The sequence below is a fragment of the Pteropus alecto genome, unplaced genomic scaffold (genome assembly GCF_000325575.1).
Source record: "Pteropus alecto unplaced genomic scaffold, ASM32557v1 scaffold271, whole genome shotgun sequence".
Lineage (NCBI taxonomy): Eukaryota > Metazoa > Chordata > Mammalia > Chiroptera > Pteropodidae > Pteropus > Pteropus alecto.
Genome location: NW_006430730.1, coordinates 66,107 through 86,709, shown reverse-complemented (window position 1 = coordinate 86,709; position 20,603 = coordinate 66,107). Strand labels below are relative to the sequence as shown.

The window sequence follows — 20,603 nt, the reverse complement described above, 5'->3', positions numbered from 1 at the left end:
TGACTCAGCCATAGGGCCAGCGAGTTGCGGTCCTCCAATGTGGTGGCGGGGTGGATGAGGGCGTAAGAGAGCAGCTGGCGGCTTTCCTCTATGAAGGCGTTGCTCTCAATCGAGTAGGCCAGCACTTTCTGCAGCAGCCTCATGTACTCCGACTTGGCCTCTGTGTTTCGTGGCTGAAGCAGGGGCAGGTGGGACAGCAGGAGGGATACCACCTTCTCTTTGGACTCCTGCTGCCACTGGCTGACGATGGCTAGAGGGGATGAGAGGGAATGTCAGGGGAGCCAAGGTGGCAGACTCCTATAAACCCAGGAGAGGTGCTGATAGCCTGTTCCCTCAGCTCCAATCCACTCTCCCTTCTTTCATGACCCCCAACTTTGATCCTCAAACACTGCTTCCAGAGTAATTTTTCCTGTTTCCATCGCTCCTACCCTCAAAAACATGCTGTGGCTCCCAATGGCCAAACTTGCTACTCTAGAATGCAAGCTTCCTCTGCTGTCTCCAGATCTACTCTTCTTGTTGTACCCCGCCCGTTATTTTCATGGCCTCTACCCGCTTCCTCTAGCAAAACAGCCACGTTCCTGAAGAGGGAGGATAGCAGAATATGTGGTTGGCAGCTTGGGCTCTGCAATCAGATAGTTAAGATCTCCCAACTTATTAGCTGAACCTTGGGCAAGTCACCCTGAACCTCACCTAGCACTGATCTCCTCACCCGAAAAACTTTGGAGATAATTACAGTACCCAATTCAGTGTTGCTTTAAGATTCAAGTAGCTAATAGAGAATGGAAAGTGGCCTGGCATATAGAACATATTTAATAAATAGTCATTATTTTTTTTAACTGTTCTCTCTGCCTCTATATTCTCCCCACTCCAACCCGTCCCATAAACCCAGATGGATTTATCTTCCCAAAGCACACCTAGACGTCATGTTCCTAATCAGGAGCTTACAGTGGTAACCAGTACCCACAGACTCAAGTTTTTGTCCGACATCGCCATCATTTACAGGGTACTCTACCCCCGCTTCTCCTCCAGATAAAGACTAGCCTCAGAATATCCCCATCTTCTGCGGGGCTCTCTCCATGCCACATTCATCCAAGCTTCCACACTCAGGCTGAGATTCAAGGCTTTAGCCCCCTTCCTCCTGCCCAAATTCTAGGTCTTTTATAACTGCCTAAACCTGCCCGCCTCTAGGAGGCCTCCCCTGGTTACTCCATGCTATAGGGATCTAGTGACGTCTCCTTCTAATCCCACGGTCTGAGGGCCTGATTCTGTCCTGTGGAGATGAGCCAGGTTTCCTCTCTTGATCCAGAAGGGAGCTTCCCAAGAATAAGGTCCCAGGCTGATTACATAAAGGAAGCCTTGGGAGGAACTGTTACAGGTCTGTCTTCCTTGAAAAACTTGTTACCCATCTCATGACCAGCTTAGTGGAGTAGAGAATGGGGGGTTATGCTGACAAGGCAAAGGAAAGGGACAAAGAATACCAACGCTTGAGAAAAGAAACAGTAATCAAGGACTGGGGCCAACTCTGCCTTCACTCTTAGGCAACTGAGCTGATACCTGTCACCAGGGTGACAATTTGCAAACACCTAATGAAGAAGCTGTTCTGAGAGATGAGCTATTAATCTATTGGTGAGGTTCTGGAAAAGGTCAAAGGAGCTGGCTCTAACTGTCAGAGCTAGGACCCCAGAGGGTAGGTGATGAAAAAGAATAGGCAGAGATGTGGCTTAGGTCCCTCCTCTCCCACTTACTGACCATGTGATATGACTCTGGGCAAACATGATTAATTCACTGAGCTCTACTTTCTCTGTCTATAATGTGGGGCTCAAAATCAGTCCTGCCTAACATGGCTGCTATGAATTAAGTAAAACCATAGCACAAAATAGAGCACAAAGTAAGTGCTGTATCTAGCCTCACAGGTATGATATTTCTTACCATGGCACCTTCCTTTAAAATACCCACATAGATGATGATGATGATGATGATGATGATGATGATGATTTTTTTTTTTACAGCACCTGGTCTTCTTAGGTGGTCTCCCATCCAAGTACTAACCAGGCTCAACCCCATAGATTTTAAAGGCACAAGCCATCTCCCGGCCCAGGAAACAGAGAGGCTGGGAATGGCCAGGTACATAAGAGCCTCAGAATTCTAGGCATCTGGATTTCAAGTGAGCCCTGATCTGGATCCCTCTGTATTTGATGATGTTTCAACCCAACTTCCTTAGGGCTTAAGATTCCAAAGACCTCTGGTCTCTTTGGCCCACACTGCAGACCAACACCTGACCCCTGGGAGCCTTGCAAAAATACCTGAGATATACCCTTTTGCACCTCTCCTTCTTTTAATGAACTCTCTGAAATCTATGGCCTAGGAATTCACATAAAATTCTAATTCTCCTTAAATATGTAGCTCTATGAAAACGACCCACACACATCTCCCAACTCCTGGCCACGGAACTGGATGATTTCTTGGCCTGAGCCTTTCTGCTCCAACCTTCCTAGAAAACCCCTGCTGCAGTGCCCAGTGTTTCATCTATTTAGTCAGAGTCATTGGTTCATGCTCTGCCCATAAGTACTGGCCCAAACAGAAAAGTAATCCCCCCATTATCCATGGGAGTATGTTCCAAGACCCTCAGTGGATGCCTGAAACTGTGGATAGTACCAAACTCTATATATACTATTTTTTCCTATATGTACACATCTGTGATAAAGTTTTACTTATAAATTAGGCACAGTAAGATTAACAACAACAGAACAACTGTAACAATATACTGCAATAAAAGTTATGTGAATGTGGTCTCTCTCAAAATATCTCATAACTGATATGATAAAAGAGATGGCTACTGAGTGTCTAAGCAAATGCATAGCATATATAAGGTGGATATGCTGGACAAAGGGATGGATTGGGATGGTTCAAGATTTCATCATACTACTCAGAATGGCACATGATTTAAAACTTATGAATTGTTTATTTCTGGAATATTCCATTTAATATTTTCAAACTGTGGTTGATTGTGGGTAACTGAAACCATGTAAAGCACAAGCGTGGATAAGGCGGGGACTACTGTACTATACAATAATTGTAACAAGGGACAGTACTTATCGAGCATTTACTAGGCACCAGACACTATGCTACAAACATGATTGTTTTTCATCCTCACCTCAACCCTGTTTTAACATCCCTATCTTGCAGATGAGGAAATAGATTTGGAAAGGTAAAGTAACTTCCCCAAAGTGACAGAGCCAAGATCTGAACCCAGGTCCGTCTGGAGGAACTTCACCCACAAACCTCTACTATCTCTCCAACGCCAAGTCTCTTCTGCCCCCTGTCCCTGGTTTTCCAGATTCCCTTCAGGACCTGCAAGATTAGGTTAGGAAATCTTATCCCTTCCATCTACTTTCTCGTGAACCAGCTCCTCATGATCAGGAAGCTGTCTCTTGGGTCATCTCCATGTCTAAGGATCTTTCTCAGGTGAGACAGGCCTTCCCAACTTCAGATAGCCTTCACCTTTCCTGCCCTTCCACCTCCCTATGGCGCTGGATCACATGGGAAGGAACCCCCTGATATCCCACTTCCCTGTCTTACTGCCCGAGTTTTTAGTTCTTGATGATAATATAGTGATTAAAATTAAGGACAGAAAGTCAAGGACTCGCATCCCAGCTGTCGTGCAGTTGCATGGACAATACGCATCCTCCTCTGTAAAAGACGGATTTAAGGGCTGCTGAGAGGATTTGGGGAAACAGTGCATGGAAAGCACCTGACAGAGTCTGCCCAGAGTAAGCGCTCGGTATGTGGCTCAATGCCTGGCATCTGCCTCCCTTCTCCAGCAGTGGAGCCTATCCCTTCGGCCCTATCCTGATGTCCATCATTGCTGGTTAGGCCTTGCAGGGTAGCCAGAAGCATCTTAGAAAGAGAGAAGCCTTGTCTAGTCCCTCCCCCACTCAAGTACTGCCAGGACCCTAGGACTGAGGGACACAGTATTGCCAGGGGATGTGACAGAACAGCCCCAAGGGCTGGGCTCAGTGAAGGACCTTGTTCTACTCTGGAGAAAGGAGAGAGTGGTTTTGGAAGAATGGAGGCCAACCCTAGGGAAATGTGTGTGTTCTATGTCTGTGCAGTGGTGTGGTGGGGAAGGCGGGCCTCCCATGACTGGGAAGCATCGCTGAACACTGGAACTTGTCCAAGGAATTTGTGCAGCCTCAGGCCCCTTGGGGTGAGCCCAGCTGGGGCTGCAGATGACGGGTGGGGATGGAACTTCTAGTTTCCTGCCCAGATCAGAAAAGTCTGGCCCAGAGCTGAGGCACAGCAGGGGCCCATTGAATACCTGCACAATTGGACCCAGATGATTCCCTGGAAGGTAGTGGTGTTTATGTGTACACAATGTGCCTTCTCTAGGACCCCCGGACCTCAGGTCATTCTGTCTCGTGTCTTACCAGACTGCACAAGTTCAACAGGCAAACTTGCCTGGATCCAAAATCCAGCTCTGCCTCCATGACCTAAATCAACATAATTGTGGGCCAGTCCTTCAACCTCTCTGACCCTTGGCCTCTTCTTCTGTACAATGGGGGTAGTAAAAGCCCCTTTGTCATAAAATAGTTGTAAAGAGTCAACAGGACAATCATGTACAGCACCTGTGTTAAGTGGTCCATGCATTTTAACTATTATTGCTGTTCCTGGTTGAAGACCTAGGGCCCACACTGTTTTGGGGCTGGGGGAGCGATTCACAGAGGACATATCTGGGGCTCCCCCTTAAGATTCTCAACAAGGGTAGGGGAATTTCACATAGTTATTTACCAAAAACAGACATGTCTCTGGTTCCTCTGAGCTAGAGGCACAACGAGCAATGATGAAATTCTGGAGGCGGGTGAATGGGATGGGAGCTGGGGACTGCTGTGATGCCAAGGGCTACTTCTCACCAATCTGCAAAACTGTAGTCCACAGGCATGGAGAGGATGAGGGAGACTGTGCACATGAGTGCCCTTCTTGGCCAGGTGACCAGAGCTAAGTAGATCATGACCCTAGGTCCTGACAAATCACAGGAGCCAAATATATCTTGGAGCCTGCCATAGAGCAAACTCATTTCTATGTGCTAGGCTGCTGCAACAATCATGGCAGCCTCAGGCACCCGTCAGAGGGGCTGGGGTTTGGCTGAGAACGTGCCCTTCTCTGCCTCATTCCAGCTCATACAAATATGGGGGAGGGCCAGGGGCTTACATTTTTGATGAACTGTGTCAGTAGAGCTTGAAAGGGGAGGGTGGAGGCATCAGAACTGAGCTCTGGTGACTCACTCAGCCCCCTCCTGACCTCAGTTTCCTCACCCAGATTCAGTGAGCCAGAGAGGGAGGGGCTTAAGCCTGCTGGATACAGGGACTCTGACTCAAGAGGACAGGAGGAAAGAAATATAGGAAACGTGGCCCAGGAAGTTATAGGACCAGGGAGGGAAGGGGAGTTCAGCTTCCCTGGCTCCACCTTTCTTGTCCTAGTCAGCAGAGGGAAAAAAAGAGACAGGATTATTGTTGTATCTTCAAATGGGCAGGGAAGACAGCACCGGGAGAAAGAACAAGGATGACGACAAGGGAAAAGCTGGGGCTTCTCCATGCCTGATTCAAGGTGTTGTCTCAGGTTCTGCTTCCATGAAACCAAAGCTGGCTGTGTGGGCTGGGGACTTCTACACACCCTCCCAGCTACTTGAGAAGAAAGGGTAACCCAGACCAGAGCCCCTTTCCACAGTCCCCACTCGCCACAGGTCACATGACAGTACCCTCACCACCTTCCTGGGCCCACCCAGAATCAGTGTCGACATCAAGGCAAGTGGTTCTCCACTGAATGCACACAAGAGCCAACTAGGGAGCTTAAAAAAAACATCAGAATCTCTGGGGATAAGACCCAGATCTCAGGTTCTTTTTATAAAGTATCTGGGTGATTCTGATATGAAGCCAGAGTTGGAACCCACTTGCCTAGATCAAGCCCTCTGCATTCCCCAACCTTTCTGAGAAGTAGGTGGGCAGCTCTGACCCAAACCTGAGCCCAGGGTTACTCTGGGAGAACTGGAGGAAGTAGCAGAGTTGGGTAGGTGAGACATGGAGTACAAACCCAGAGAAAGGTAGAGGACCTGCCTCACTGTTCAGCCCTCCTGGCCTGAAGGGATCCGAAAAGCTGAAGAACTTTAGACCCTGTAACAGGCAGCTTTTAACAAGGAACCGGTGGACTGACTGAACTCAAGATTTGGTTTGTGGGGGAAGTTTGCATCATGGTGGGGAGAAGGGACAGATTATCTGAGGGGTCCATCCCATAAAATATTAAGAACTATTGCTTCAGAAGAATATGCTGGGCCCCCAAAGTAATATGCGTGGCTGTAATTCTGCCTTCTTCGGCATTCTCTCTCACAGCCTGAGAGATACTGGGAGAGTGAGAGATACTGGGAGAGCATCTAGAACCATCCAGATGTGAAGCCTCAGGCCCGAGAAGGGTGGGGCAGGTCTCAGGTGGTGTTAGTGGCAGAGCTGGATAGAGAACTACTGGGTGTCCCGATCCCTATTATGTCCTATGACAAGTGAATCATCCAGCAGGGCATCACCTTTCAAACTGCCTGGTCAAGAGCAGAAGCTGGGTACTTGTTCCCAGACCCAACCCCTCAGGATTCTAATTTAGTAGGTTTGGGTAAGGGGCCCAGGAATCTGGATTTTAATAGTCGTCTCCTTCTCTACCAGGTGATTCTGCCAATGATACAAATATGAGAAACACAAGAGAATGGGAAGGCCATAATGAATAGAGGAGAAACAGAGGATGCACAGCCCCTTCCATGAGGCAGGCCCCCAAGCCCAGGAAGTATCTCCCTCCACAAATAAGGTGGGGTGGCTGCTCTACTTGTGGGTGGGAGCAAGTCGGGAGACACAGGCCTCCTTAGTATTAGAGCCCTTCTATCTATCAAGAAAGAAGCATTCAAGGACCTAGAGAATTTCTCTCCAGTCATTAATCCTGGCTTTTTGAATATACCATGGCACTTCCTCATGTCTCATTCTAAGTTTACCCTACCTCTCCATCTAAGTATCAGCTTGTTATAGTCTCACCATCTGACATGGGACTGTGGATAAAGACCTTGATTCATATATTTTCATTAGTCAATTCATTCCATAGCAATTCTCAACCCTGGCTAGGCATCACCTCCAACATACCAATGCAAACTATCTGGGTGTTTTTGGTATAATGTGTACCATGTCTTTCATGGGCAATGTGGTAACAACAAATACTATAAATGCACATAACTTCAAACTAGGAGTCCCACAGATTCTAGGAACTTATTCTAGAAATACTTAAAGGGTACTCATTATAGCACTGTTTGTAAGAGTGAGGATCAACATCCCATGCGGTAGAGCCTGCTGGTCAAGAGCAAGAGCTTTAAGTCAAATTCTATCTCCACCTCCAACCAGTTCTATGACCCAGGCCAAGTCACTAAACCTCTCCAGACCTGTCTCATTTTCCTCTGTAAAATGAGGAAATAAAAAGACCTACCTTACAAAGCTGCTGTGAGGGTCAAATGAGTAATAAAGGAAAAGCACTACCTGATACATTACAGCTCTATAAACATTACTTACTCTATTAAGCAGCTGTTAATAACAACGAGGTACAGGTATATGTGCCAAATATGGAAATGATCTTTAAGTTATATTGTTAAGTGAAAAAAGCGAACTGGTTAATATGCACAGTGTTCTGTGTGTTGAAACAATCAAAACAATGAAAAAGCTGGAGAACATGTATGTGCTCACACATGTGCAGACTATCTCATAAAATGTACACGAATTGGGAACATTCTGGAAGGGAGATCTCACTTTTCATCTTCCATATGGTTTGATTTTATTATAAGTTTTGAAAACCAAAAGCAAAAACAAAATGCCCTAATAAATAAATACGATAAGCACTATTGGTGATGCTGACACATAGCCAAGGTTGGTACCCAGTGCTCATCCAACTGCCTGCTCAGGATGGGGCAGTGGGGATGTGTGACAAAGCTAGTAAGAAAGTGGCCTGTCCCAAACAAGCCCCTACTCTAGGGGCAGAGCCATTCTATAACCACAGAACTCCTGCGGTGCTAGAGCAGAGGGGAGCCCTCCCTGGTCGGGAGAGTGGGAGGGGTGTGAAATGGCTGAGCTCTGAGCCTGTTGCAGCTAAGCCGGGTTCTTGCTGCTCATTGTTCACCAGACTGGGACTTAAGCCAGTGTGACTTCTAGCCTGAAGAACCATCTTCTCCTACAACCACGGCGCTTCTGTGACTTGTTCATAAAAACTGGGTGAAATAACGGTGACTGGTGCTGTCAGGTAGGCCTGGGGAGATGAGGGAAGCCAGGCAGCTTTGTGGCTCCCCAAATCCCAATCTTAGCAGCCCATGCTGATTTCCTCACCAATATAATGGGGATAATAACAGTACCTATCTCATGGGGTTGTTGTGAGGACTAATGAGTTATTCACAATAAAAACAACAATCAACATTTACTGAGTATTTACTACCTGCCAGGCGCTAGTCTCAAAGCTCACAACCACCCTAGAAGGTAAGCACAGGTATCATCTTGATTTTAGAGATGAGGAAACCAAGGCTCAGAAAGGTTAAGTTACTTGGTTACATGGCAAGTGACAAAACTAGAATTCAAACCTAGACAGTCTGACTCTAGCGCCACTGAAGAACAACACTGCTTTCAAAGTTACTGAACAAGTAAAGCCAGTGCTTGGCTTGCGGTAAGGGCTCCGTGTGTGAACTATTATTATAGGGAAAAAGGTAGGAAGGGTCTGGACACACTTTACATGGGGTCCCTGGGTCCCCTCTCCAGCTAGCTTTCAGGTGCACACGACTTGCCCTCTTCTCTGCCCTTCGTCTCTCCTACCTGTCATGGTGGAAACGGCTCTCCATCCAAGCCCGTGGAGGCCCAAAAGTCCAGATTTGCTTCCACAGTGTCCCTAGAGATGGTTCTCTGGCCCGACTCCTATTTATGCCTGGGGCCCTAGGGAGAGGTTCTAGAGAAGTCTGGTTTATCCACCCCAACGCCAATTTCATAAGACACAGAGCACCTCTCTACTGAGTGCTTAGGGAACTGACATGGACTATATTTAAATTTAAAACTCTCTTGAAGCTGTTTATGCTTTAAGTCCAACCTACCTTTGGGGCGGTGGGGGGCGGGGGCGGGGGTGTATGTGTTTAAATAGTATAAGGTGACTTGTAAATTTCGAGGAGTTCTAAAATTCCCTCCTAGCTCTGATGTCCCGGAACTTGAGAAATGAATTAATGCTCACCTTCCACCCCCGTTTCATAGGTAATGACTTCAGTCTGTTCCTTTCAGCTACCCAGACAAGCCACTCTACATGATCGTCTTTTTGCTTAGGGTAGCTTCCAGTTCGTACTGCCCCCATTCCACACCTGAGGATAGCTGGCAACAAAGCCCCAGGAGACCCATGATGATGACCTGGGAGGTCAGGGATTCCCCACCCACCAATAAGCCTAGAACCCACATTTCTTAGCACCATTGATGGGTGGGCCTCCTCAGCCATCTGACATCTGTTCCTGTTGCAGGTATCCCTCCTGCTGTGCTCCCAACTCTGGGGGTGGAGACTTACCAGCACTGTTGGCTTCCGACTCCAGCAGGTGGATGTCATTGCAGTCCGCCAGTGAGTGTTCCAGGCAGAGCTGCAGGAAGCGGGCCTGGGTGCGGGTGACCCGCTTCAGAAGCGACAACAGGGCCACTGTCTGCTCACACTCATTCCAGCCCTTGAACCAGCCAGCGAGGATGCCCACCTGGTCTCGGAACATCATGGTGCCGGGCCTGGGGCCAGGGTGAGGGGGACGGCGATGGCGAGGGCCAGCGCCGTCACATGGTCTCGGCTCTGGGTTCCTGTTACCTCTCCCCTGAAGGCCAGGGCTTGAGGACGTTGCCTGGCGTGGTGGAAGTAGGTGGTGGGAGGAGGAGGAGACTTGCTCACATCGGGGGAGGTCTTGGTCCAGCCACACCTCTCCAGGTTCCTAGAACAGGAAGCAAGGGGGTCAGATAAAATGAAGGGGCTGAAACTAGCCTGGTGAGTGTGTGCTAAGGGGGTAAAGGCCTCATGCCTTTCTTTCTCAGGATCTCCTCTTTGGAATGTGCTGAGCTCCTTGGAGAAAGGTGAAGCCAATACCAGAGGCTAAACCGACTCTCCCTCTAATCTCCCGAACCAGAGAGTTCTTGATTAGAACTCAAGAAACCTACCCCTAGATGAAGAAGATGATGCTGCCCTTCAGGCCTGCCTGCCATAGGACCAAAGGAAGTAGATTTAAAGCAGAGATTTAAAAGTAAGATTTTTCAAAAATGGGAAATAAGAGGCTGCAAACTGTGGGAAAAAGAATGAATTAATGGAGACCTGGCCCCAAGTGACCTAAGCAGACATGTGACCCCAAGCACATGCCCTGACCTTGATGGTCTCTGGCAACCTCCTCCGAGAGCCAGACAAAGTGACTGCTCACCTGCTGAAAGGACCCTGTGGACTCTTTATATCATTTCAAGCTAAGACTCACAAAGCCAGAATGTGGGTGGGTGGTAGGGTGGTGACCCCGGCGGAAATCTCAGGTACTTGTGGACAGCTATCTAAGGATAAGGGCGTGGAGAGGGGATTTTTCAAATATCTCCAAAAGGCTCGGGGATCTCACTTCTTCCAATCCAGCTCTCCCACTCTGGAAAAGGCGTGGCTCTGATGTCTAAGACCCTACCTATCTGTACTCTGTAGTGACTCTTTTCCAGCCCTCTTCTTCTTCCCCCAAAGACTAATCTTGACCCAAGTCCTCTTGGTTCGGAAGTCCCCTTGGCTCCCAGAGATCCAAGTGTGTCATCCAGGCACCTAGGAGCCAAGAGGATGTCAACCTGAGAAGGGGACACATCAAAATTCAAAAACTCCCAAGCAGGAAAGTATCCGAATTCCTCTTAGGCAAAAACCACACAGAAGCTGTGTCAACTGGGCGGACAACAGGCCTATTCTTCAGCTGACTGGTTTCTGGACACTACTCCGAAAACTTTTCCTAAGTGTCTGTAGCTCCAGGTCTCCACTCACACTTCCTGTATACCTTTCATGCAACCAGTGCACTTGGCTCCATCCCCAAACCACACTGGGCTCCATCCCCCTGGCTGCCAAGAGCACTGAGAACTCCATACAAAGACCCATTGAATCTCCTGGGTTCAGGTCTTAGGGAGCTACTGCCATCTCCCTGAACTTCTATGCCCTGCTGAGGAGTACCGTGACGTGTACCTGACGATGGCTGTGGCTCAATTCACTGATCCTCTGTGGGACCCTGAACAGGGAAAACTGGCCTGGCTCTCAATCTTTTTGGATATAAGAGGTGTGGGAGAAAATGAACCTTGCTTCGAGTTAAACAGACCCCCAAGATACCTTTTTAAAGGAGAAATCAAATGTTTCCTCCCTGGCTTAATACCCTCCAGTGACTTCCCATTGCACTTAAATGAAACCTACACTAAACCCAAACTTCTTGTCTTGTCCTACAAGGCCCTGCAAGACTCCTGTGGCCTCTCCCTTCTCATCTTGTACCAAGTTCTTTCTTGTTTTCTAGAATCCTCTTCCCCCTGACCTATCCATGGCTGGCTCCTACTTGTCACTTAGGTCTCAGCTTAATGTTACTTCCTCAGAAGGATCTTTCCTGACCAATCTAAAGAGTCCCTCTGTCATTATAGTATGTTAACAGTATTTTATTTCTTCTAGAATTCAACACCCTCAAATATCTTGTTGTTTCTCTCTTCCCACTAAGATGCAAGCTGTACAGTCACTCAGTACTCAGAACAATGACTGCCACATAGAAGGTGCTAATATATATTCGTTCAATGAATGAATGAATAAAAAAGATGAGCAAGGAGAAAGAAGGAACGGCCCACAAGATGGTAAAGGGTTTTGGAAATCTTGTCCTTAGAGAAAAATTTGAAGGTATTGAGGGAATTTCTCCTGGGGAAGAGGAGACTCAGGAGCAGTGACCGTGAATATCTGAAGGGGTAGCACACAGAAGAGGAACTGGACTTATTTACTCCAGAGCATTAGGGTGATGGCCCTTAGTGAGAAGTGACATGAGATATGAGAAATGTTGACGGTCAAGATGATTTAGTTCTAGTCTTGCCCCAGTCACTGATTCACTCTGATCTTTCAGCCAGTATGCTTCCCTTCTCTAGAATGTGTGAGATACGGAGCTAGACTGGATTGGACATGACAAATGGCTTTTACCTCACAGGCTAACTCCAATCGATTGGTAGTGGCTGCCTGGAGCACTGTGTTGAGAAGGATCCTGAAGAAATGAAGCAATGGGGAATGATTAATAAATTGGGGTACACCTCACAGAATGGAATATTATGTAGCTATTAAAAATGTGTTGGATCCTGATAGCAAAATGCAAAATAACCCACAAAACAAAAACCCTGTATCTCCATATAGTATTTGATCTTTACCTACTGACCTATAGGGATATCCATAAACTGCATAGCAATATGCACAATATGCCATTTTTATAAAAAGGAAAAGGCATAAACAAAACGCTTATATATCTTATGTACTGTTCACATTGCTAGCCTTGGGGAGGAGGATTAATATTCCCAATACATAACTTTGTACTATTTCATTACTCAGTTACAAGTGAACACATATTACTTCTGTAAAGTTTTGAGCAATTTAATTAAAAAATTTAAGAGTGCACTCTTTTCTTGGCTCAGTGAGAAAGAGTACTACGATTGATGATCCATGTTTGCCCTGGATGCAGGATGGATGAGTGGTGGCTCATGTGCCTGAAAAAAATCAGTTTCCCTTCCCAGCTCCAACATTTTGTGGCTTTTAGTTCCAAGGAGACAGCAGCTGCCTCAACATAAGGAAGAATTTGAAAATAATGTATCTGTCCAAGAATGGAGCTGGCTGCCATGTGAGGAGGTAATAAGCTCTCTGGCTGCTGGAAGTGGTCAAGCGGAGGCTGGATGAACATCCCTAGGGAGTGGGAGGGATTCCTTCACTGGGTGGCAACTCATAAGATAGAAGGACATGTTACTATTTCAGAGGGAACATTTGTGACGGGAAGTCTGATATGCCAATAGCATTTATGGCAAAAGTGACCAAATCCAAACAGACCAAAGTGGTGCACTCCTTCCTATAACTTTTATTGGGTTATTTTTCCTAAGCAACAACACTGTGCCCCCCAAATAAACTGCTGACTGAACGTTAATCCGGCTTCCTCCTCCAGGCCAAATGCTAGAAGCAAAGCCTTGGGACAGAGCAGGGTCTCAAACATGATGATTTTACAAGACCAGGTTTTAAACAAGCAGGGTGGTGAAGACTATGGTGGGCTGGAAAGCACCACCCTGCCTAAGGATAGAATTCACAAGTTAGCTCTAATCAACTGCTGCCACGTGGGTCCAGTATTGTCAGGTCTTAGATTTTTTTTTTTAAGAGGAGCCAGAAACCTGGATTTTTAAGTGAAATTCTATTTTTAAGTATTGGAAATTCATTCATATGAATACAGGAATGATAAACCACTATATAGAACAAAGCTTTCCTATGGCCTTCGGTCTTTTGACCAGATGGACACACACTGGGAAAAGACGAGAAGTCTGTTAACTATCCCTCTCTCTGGTTCACACCTTCAAGCCACCCCACTGCTCAGGGAATGTGACTGGTAGGATCTAGTGCCAAGGATGGCTCAGACAGTCCTTGGTAAACACTGGGGCGTTAGGTAACAGTTTTAAGAATGTGTTGTTAAAAAAAATCATCCTTAAAGGAAAATGTTCTGGACAGAAGGAGGATGCTGCGTCTTTGATCTGGATGGTGACTGAAGTTGAGGACTTCTTCCATCAAAGGGCTAGAGGCCCCCAGCTACCTCCAATCCTGGGTGCTTGGCGGCAGTGAGAAAGGAAGACCTGGCTTGGTGAGACAGGCCAGGGAAGACGCATCAGCACTGACTACTCCAAGGTACCTTACTGTGGTAGCATCTTACTGTGATGAATTCTGGTGGATTTGCCTGCCAAACATCCATTCCTATCTTCTAGTACTAGCCCCCTAAGTTCCCTTTGCAGAATTAACTATCTTTCTTGGACCCAGGAGTACACAAGGAGTAAAGCGTGGACAAGGAAAGTCCTCCCTGAACTTTTGCTGGAACTACTAAGGAAAATAAGTTCTCAGGTTGCTCAGATCACACACCTCCTGAAGTGGCTGGTTACTTCTGGTACCTCGCAGCGAGAGCATGCCTTCGAATGAAGCCAACACAGATGAAGGCAGAGTCAAGAGACAAGCGCAGATAAAGAGACCCGTTCACGCCATCTGAAGAGCTAGATCTAGCTACCCTAAAGGTCCCCCACTTTACCTCCACACCGCAGACTTTTCAGTTTATATGGACTAATAAATTTATTTTTTGCTAAGGCCAGTTTGAGGTGGGTTTCCATCACTTAAAGTTGAAAAAGCTTTAACAGCACCTATACAAAATAGAATTCACCACTACTCTGATCTCTTTGCCCTCATGTTATCAAAAGTGACTCTCTGCCTTTGAGGAAAGACACAAAAGGGGAACCCCTACAGAAGTCTCTCAAACAGCCCAATAATATTGCTGTCCCTTTGCTTTCTAAGGGACCAAGTAACCTTCTTTGGAAGCATCTACTAACCCTGCAGGGTGGGAAATGGAGCCAAAAATTGGCTAAGAGGTTCCAGGAAAAACGGCCCACTAGGCTCCTTCCTTGACCCCAAAGAGTGAGATGTGGCCCGCAGACAGGAGGCTCCTTTGGGGGTCAACTCTCCTCCATTAGAAGCAGCACTGTGGAGTCAGTGAGACCTGGCTGAAACTTGGGTACCCCTGCTGATACTCACTTGCTGTGTTGACCTTTGGCAAGTAATTCAAAGTTTCTTCGTCAGTGGAGCTTGTAGAAAGAATGAAATCATGTATATAAAAATACCTAGCATGATGCTTGTCTTCATACATCATACATTAAGCATCATGTACTAGACCCTACGCTAACAGCTTTCCATGGATAAGCTCAATTAATCCAAAACTATATAATCTATATCTACCTCACATATATGTATATAACACTATCCACATTTTATAGCTGGAGAAACTGAAGCAGAGAAGGTTAAGTCACTTATCCAAGACTGGATACAGCTGAGATTTTTTAAGGCAGGCAGTCTGGCTTTAGAGCTTACTTGTTCTGAGAATGCTAGTCTCCTGTAAGTTCCCTTCCACTGCTTAAGAAGTTGGGCTTAAGGGTACACTCTTTAATGCCAACATCTCCGGATAAATAAGGGGGTCCTATTAGCCTTGCTACCTATTCCTAGCCCTTCTACAGCATCCCCTAGGGCTTTGAGGAACTCACACTTCATGAACAAGTTCACAGGCTAGTTACCTTAGGTTAATTCACTATCCTGACCTGGGAAGAACAGAATATCAGAAGCCAAGGGAGCCCAACTTCTCTCTCGTAAAAACCAACCATTATTTTCAGAAACTCCTGAAATATGCACACAAAATATGCAAACTATTGCCTCAGCCACGACTGAGGCTTTTGCATGAATGGTCCTGGGGAAAAGAGGGAGAGGAGGGAAAAAGCCAGGCAGGTCTTACTGGAAGATAACACAGCCTAGAGCCCTGGGAAACCCAGGACTAGAGAAGCTGGTGTTCACCCTTTCCCAGTATCCCCCCCCACTCTGGCCGCCCACCTCCTTCAAATGTATTGCTCTCTTTTACTCCTCCTACTTAAATGTGTGACCTCTCCCCACTAAAACTACCTTTGGCTCATGTTTCCTTCTCCTTACACATATCCTCTCACTTGAGAATGTAATCAACTATAGCAGATTCAACTATTACCTCTCCGTGGACAAATCAGTATTTCTTGGGTCATCTTTGACTCTTTCTTTCATAAGATCTATTTATCTGGTCTTGATAATTCTTTTTCCTTAATGTCAGTTAAAAATGCCCTTCTTTTTCTTTCCCAAAACTCAATTGGCTCTGGGACCAGACTGCCTGGGTTGGAAATATAACCCTACCACTTACTACATTCTTTAATTTGGGCAAGTGATTTCACCTTGCTGTGCCTGTTTTCTCACCTGTAAAATGGGTTTAATAATAGTATCACTCTCAGAGTTGTGAGGCATAAATACTCTCAAAAAGTTGTTAGCTATATGTCATCATCCTGGATTCCTCTCATTCTCTAATGCCATCATCAAGCCCTGTGTTCTCTATATCCAAAATATATCTGCTTCTTTTCATTTTTACTACCACAAATATATTCAAGTCATCATCCTTTCTTATCTGGACAAATGTACTGCCTCCTAACTTGCCTCCTGCTTCCATTTTTGCTCATCTTTTTTCTTTGCAGAAATCAGTGAACTTTCTAAAAAGAAAAAAAAATCAGATTATCACTCTTACTTTAAAAGTCCTCGAATAGCTTCCTAATCCTCTTAAATGAAAACGTAAATTCCTCACTATGGCCTACAAGGCCCCACATGATTTGGCCTCTGTCAACCTAACCCCCTGCTCCTTTTGCTTCACTTATTCTCCAGGCACAACTGGTCTCCTGCCGTTCCCTGAACACATCTCAGGGCTTTTGCACTTGCTGACCCCTCTATCTAAAATGCTCTTCTCCAGATCATATGGCTGGTTCCTCCTCATCAATCAGATCTGGGTTCGTGTATGCCCCAAACTTCTTCATCTCCCCAGTAGGAGTCTTTGGTCTGAAATCATCATCAAAAGGTATTTCTTCAAAGGCTACAGCTCTTCCAGAAATGCCTGGACTGTTAAGACCCACAAGGGAAGGGAATACTGTGGCTGTATTATTCACGGCTACATTTCAATTCCTAGCAAAGCACCTGGCACGTAACAGATCCTCAATAAATATCTGAAAAAATTTTCCACCTTGCAGTAGTCCTTTCTTCATATATAACAATGCTTGAATTAGAATGCCCCACTACTAGATCTTCCCATAACTGGTGCCTTCTCACCTTTCAGGTTATAAGGTTCAATTGCTATCTCCTCAGAGGCCAATTCCGATCACCTTGTGTACAGTGGCTGCCCCCATCCTCTTTCATACTACTGTTTTAATTCTATCATAGCACATATCACTCACTATCTGATTTCTTTTGCTTGTTTATATATTCTCCCCCCATCAGAATATAAGCTCCATGAGTTGCAAGACTTTGACTGTTTTATTCACTGCTTTATCTCCAGGACATAGAAAAATGCCTCCATAAATTGTTTAATTGTTAGAGACATTGGAGATTTGCATACTCTATATAGTGCTGTTCTGTGACTTGCCTTCAACCACTCTATTCAACAAGTTTACACAAAAATGAAACAAAACTCTACTCACAGTAATCTATTTAACTCTCTTCCAAATTTCTGAGCCCTGGAAACCTAAAGCTGAGGTAGGAAACGAAACACCAATACTCCTTGATTCCTCTGCCCTGAGGCTACCACCAAACCAAGCCAGTCATCTTATTCCTGTCTCACCCAGTGAGATCTCAAACGAAAGTCTAGTACGGTCAGACTAGCCATAAACTCTCTCTAGATCCAACCAATCATAGATTGGGGCTGGGGAACAGTGAGGAGGGGACTCCTCAATGCTCAGAAAGATCATGGGATGCTATCGGTCTCATCTGGCTCAGCAAATGAGAGTTCCAGAATAAAGAACTCAAAATATGTCTCTAAGGATCTTCTGTCATCAACTCACATTTATTCAGGAAAAAACTGTTTTCGAACTGGGGCTCTCAGGAAAAAGTTCTCTTTCCACTGAGGACCCTAAGGAGGTAAGATTTAAGCCTGGGGTGCTGAGGTACATCTTTGTTGCCACAAGCAGAAACCTGCTGAGTAAAAAGCTAAGTCACTGGAGAAATGGGGAGAGATTACTGAGGAGATTGAACAACTGGATGCAGTTAGGTCTGAAGCCATCTTAACTCCAGACTTTTTGGTTAAGTGGAGCCAATTCTCTTTTTTGATTAAACTAGTTTAAGCTAAGGTTCTGTCACTTATGCCTTTAGAGTCCTGGCTGATATAAGTTTTGTTTTTTTGTTTTTTGGGTTTTTTTTGGGCTAACACTGAGAACTCATGTGCTAGGCATTGTTCTAAGTACTTAATATGTATTAACTTATTTAATCCACATAATAATTCTAGGATGTAGAATATTATCATTACCTTCATTTTTTTAGCCATGACAACTGAGGACCAGAGAAGTTAAATAACTTGTCTTAGGTCACAAAACTGGTAAGTGATGATGTGGTATGTAAATCCTGTCTGGCTCCAGAGTCTGCATACTTAACCACTACACTATGATGCCCTATTGCTTCCAATCCTATCTGAACAGAAAATCCAACTCACTGACTCCAGACACTATCATCTGGAGGTGGACAGAGATCAGAGAGCTTCTATTTGTGCCACCTGTCCTCAATTTCATCCTTTGTAAAATAGGGATAATTGTAGTTTACCTACCTCATAGAGTTCCTGTGAATGAGATGAGACAATATATGTGAAGCACTTAAACAGTGACTGCCAGATAACAATTACTCAAAAACAGTAGTCATTAATATTATTACTTTGCGTCAAAGTGCAGCTGGCAAATACAATGCAGATGGAAGAGATCTCTTTTCTTTCATCTCTGTCCTTTAGGAGAAGAGAAGAGATGCCATGGTTGAGATATGGGGAGGCTTTCTTGTCTTTGACCCACTGCATAAGCTGTTTCCTCTGCCTGGAAGGCTACTCATCATTGTCCCAATTCCTGTGGAACACCACCCAGCCCAAATACCACCTTTTCTATGAACTATTTCCAGATAAAGCACTCCTCCTCTCACTGTGGAACTTCCACAACATATAATCTGTATGTCACGTTCTGCCCTATGTACTTGCCTGACCCCTCTACTATACTGTGAGCTCCCTGAAGGCAGGTCCCAGTGTTTACCCTGCGATCTGTTTCCTCTTCTCGACCCTAGAAAGAAATAGAACCCCTTGTAGAAAGTTCAGAGCCCAGAGCAGGAATAGGATTTGGGTAGCTCAGAATCAGGAGAAAGCACAAAGAAAGGTCCCACAGACAGGAGCAGGTGGGGCAGACAGCCTCTCCTTGGAGGAGAGGCAAAAGGGGCTGGGTAGAGTGGAGGGGAGAAAGGGGCAGGAAAGTGTGTTGAACCTGAATAGAGAATAAGATCTGAGGAACTTAAGAGATTTCTAGCCAAACACAAGAAGAGCTGCCCATTTTTCAATGATTCTCAATAACTTACAGAGGATAGATCCCACCTAATGCGAGTCAGGGAGGAACGAGCCACATCCCAGTATTTTCCAAACTCCCAGTCCAGTAAGGGTGAGTGGGCAAGTACATGAAAAACTACAAAAAAGGTGAGTGGTGCTCTAAGAAGTACAGTGAAGGACTCTTGGCAGTAAGACACAGAGACTGAAAAGACTTGCAGGTGCCTTAAGGGGAGGGTACCTATGTGGAGAAGGATAGATGAGGAACAGTTGAGAATAGATGGACACGTGTGTTTGAGGAGGTAGCAATTTGAAGCAGGACCAAGGGCTGGGGGGATGGTTGGAGGGCTGGAGGGGAAGCCAGGAGAAAGTGCTGAGAAAGATCCGAAAGGGAACCATTTAAAGGTAGACTCTGAAGTAATTGCTCAGAAGGTGGGGTAAACTTGTGGAGAAGCCAGATGCCACTGGAAGAGGGTAAGTCCAGAGGATGGGTACTTCACAAAGGGTACTCCTAAGAAAATAGGGGTGGGTGTCAGGGCACAGAGGCATACCTTGAGACATCTTTTGGGGGCTTTCTGTGGGGAAAGGGAAATCCTCCTAGAGGGCAGGTGGTTCTCAAACTTGAGCATGCATCAGAATCACTAGGAGGGTCCAACTACCAGGTTTTCTAATTCAGTAGATCTGGGATGGAACCTAAGAATTTGCATTTCTAACAAGTTCCCAGGTGATGCAGATTCTGCTGGTCCAAGGAGCACACTCCAAGGACTACTGCTATAGGGGAAGAAATTCTTTAGCGAGAAGGCCCTCAAATGGGAAAAGGAAGGAGGCGGCTTCTGAAAGGAAAATTGGGGAGTCCTCAAATAGTCTCTAAGGAGAGTGTTAAGGGTCTCTCAATCTCTAAAGGGAGGATCTGAAGGGAGAAGGGGGTCTATGAGGATAGAACCCAAGAAAAATGGTCTGAGAGATAGGTCTCAGAGGGTTAGGATTTCAAAGGGTGAGGGTGTCTCTTGAGCTTTTTATTGAAAGGGGACATGGAGCCTCTTGGGGGAGGCTGTGTGGAGGATGTTTGGGGCCTATTAAGGGAAAACAGGGGAAGGAGGCTCAGATCTGTGAAAGATCTCTAAGCTTATTTCAGAGGAAAGAGAATGGAAATGAGAGGGTATAAATAGGGGTTCTAAAAGGGGTAAATCTGATAGGGTCCTGAATAAGGTTTCTTGGGGATATCAGAGGGGGAATCTGAGGGAGAATCTTGAGGAAATCTCACGAAGTGCTGGGGGTTGGGGTTGTTGATGTAGGGCAATTTTGGAGAAATTCTCTAAAGGTTGTCTGAGGAGGTGTGGTCTTCTGAGAGAGATCTTAGATGCACACTGGAGCAGGGTGACAGAGGTCTTTTTAGGAATAACTC

The 20,603-nt window shown here is 45.9% G+C and overlaps 1 protein-coding gene across 1 annotated transcript in view; it reads right to left on the bottom strand.

The window, feature by feature from the left end:
• Window positions 1-12,292, bottom strand: part of SAMD4B (sterile alpha motif domain containing 4B) — a 24,322-nt gene extending 12,030 nt beyond the window's left edge. The window contains 3 exon segments of the mRNA XM_006905389.3: window positions 3-250; window positions 9,598-10,000; window positions 12,232-12,292. Of these exon segments, the coding sequence (XP_006905451.1) occupies window positions 3-250; window positions 9,598-9,793 (444 nt within the window). The 5' untranslated portion in view covers window positions 9,794-10,000; window positions 12,232-12,292.
• Between the last annotated feature and the right edge of the window lie 8,311 nt (window positions 12,293-20,603).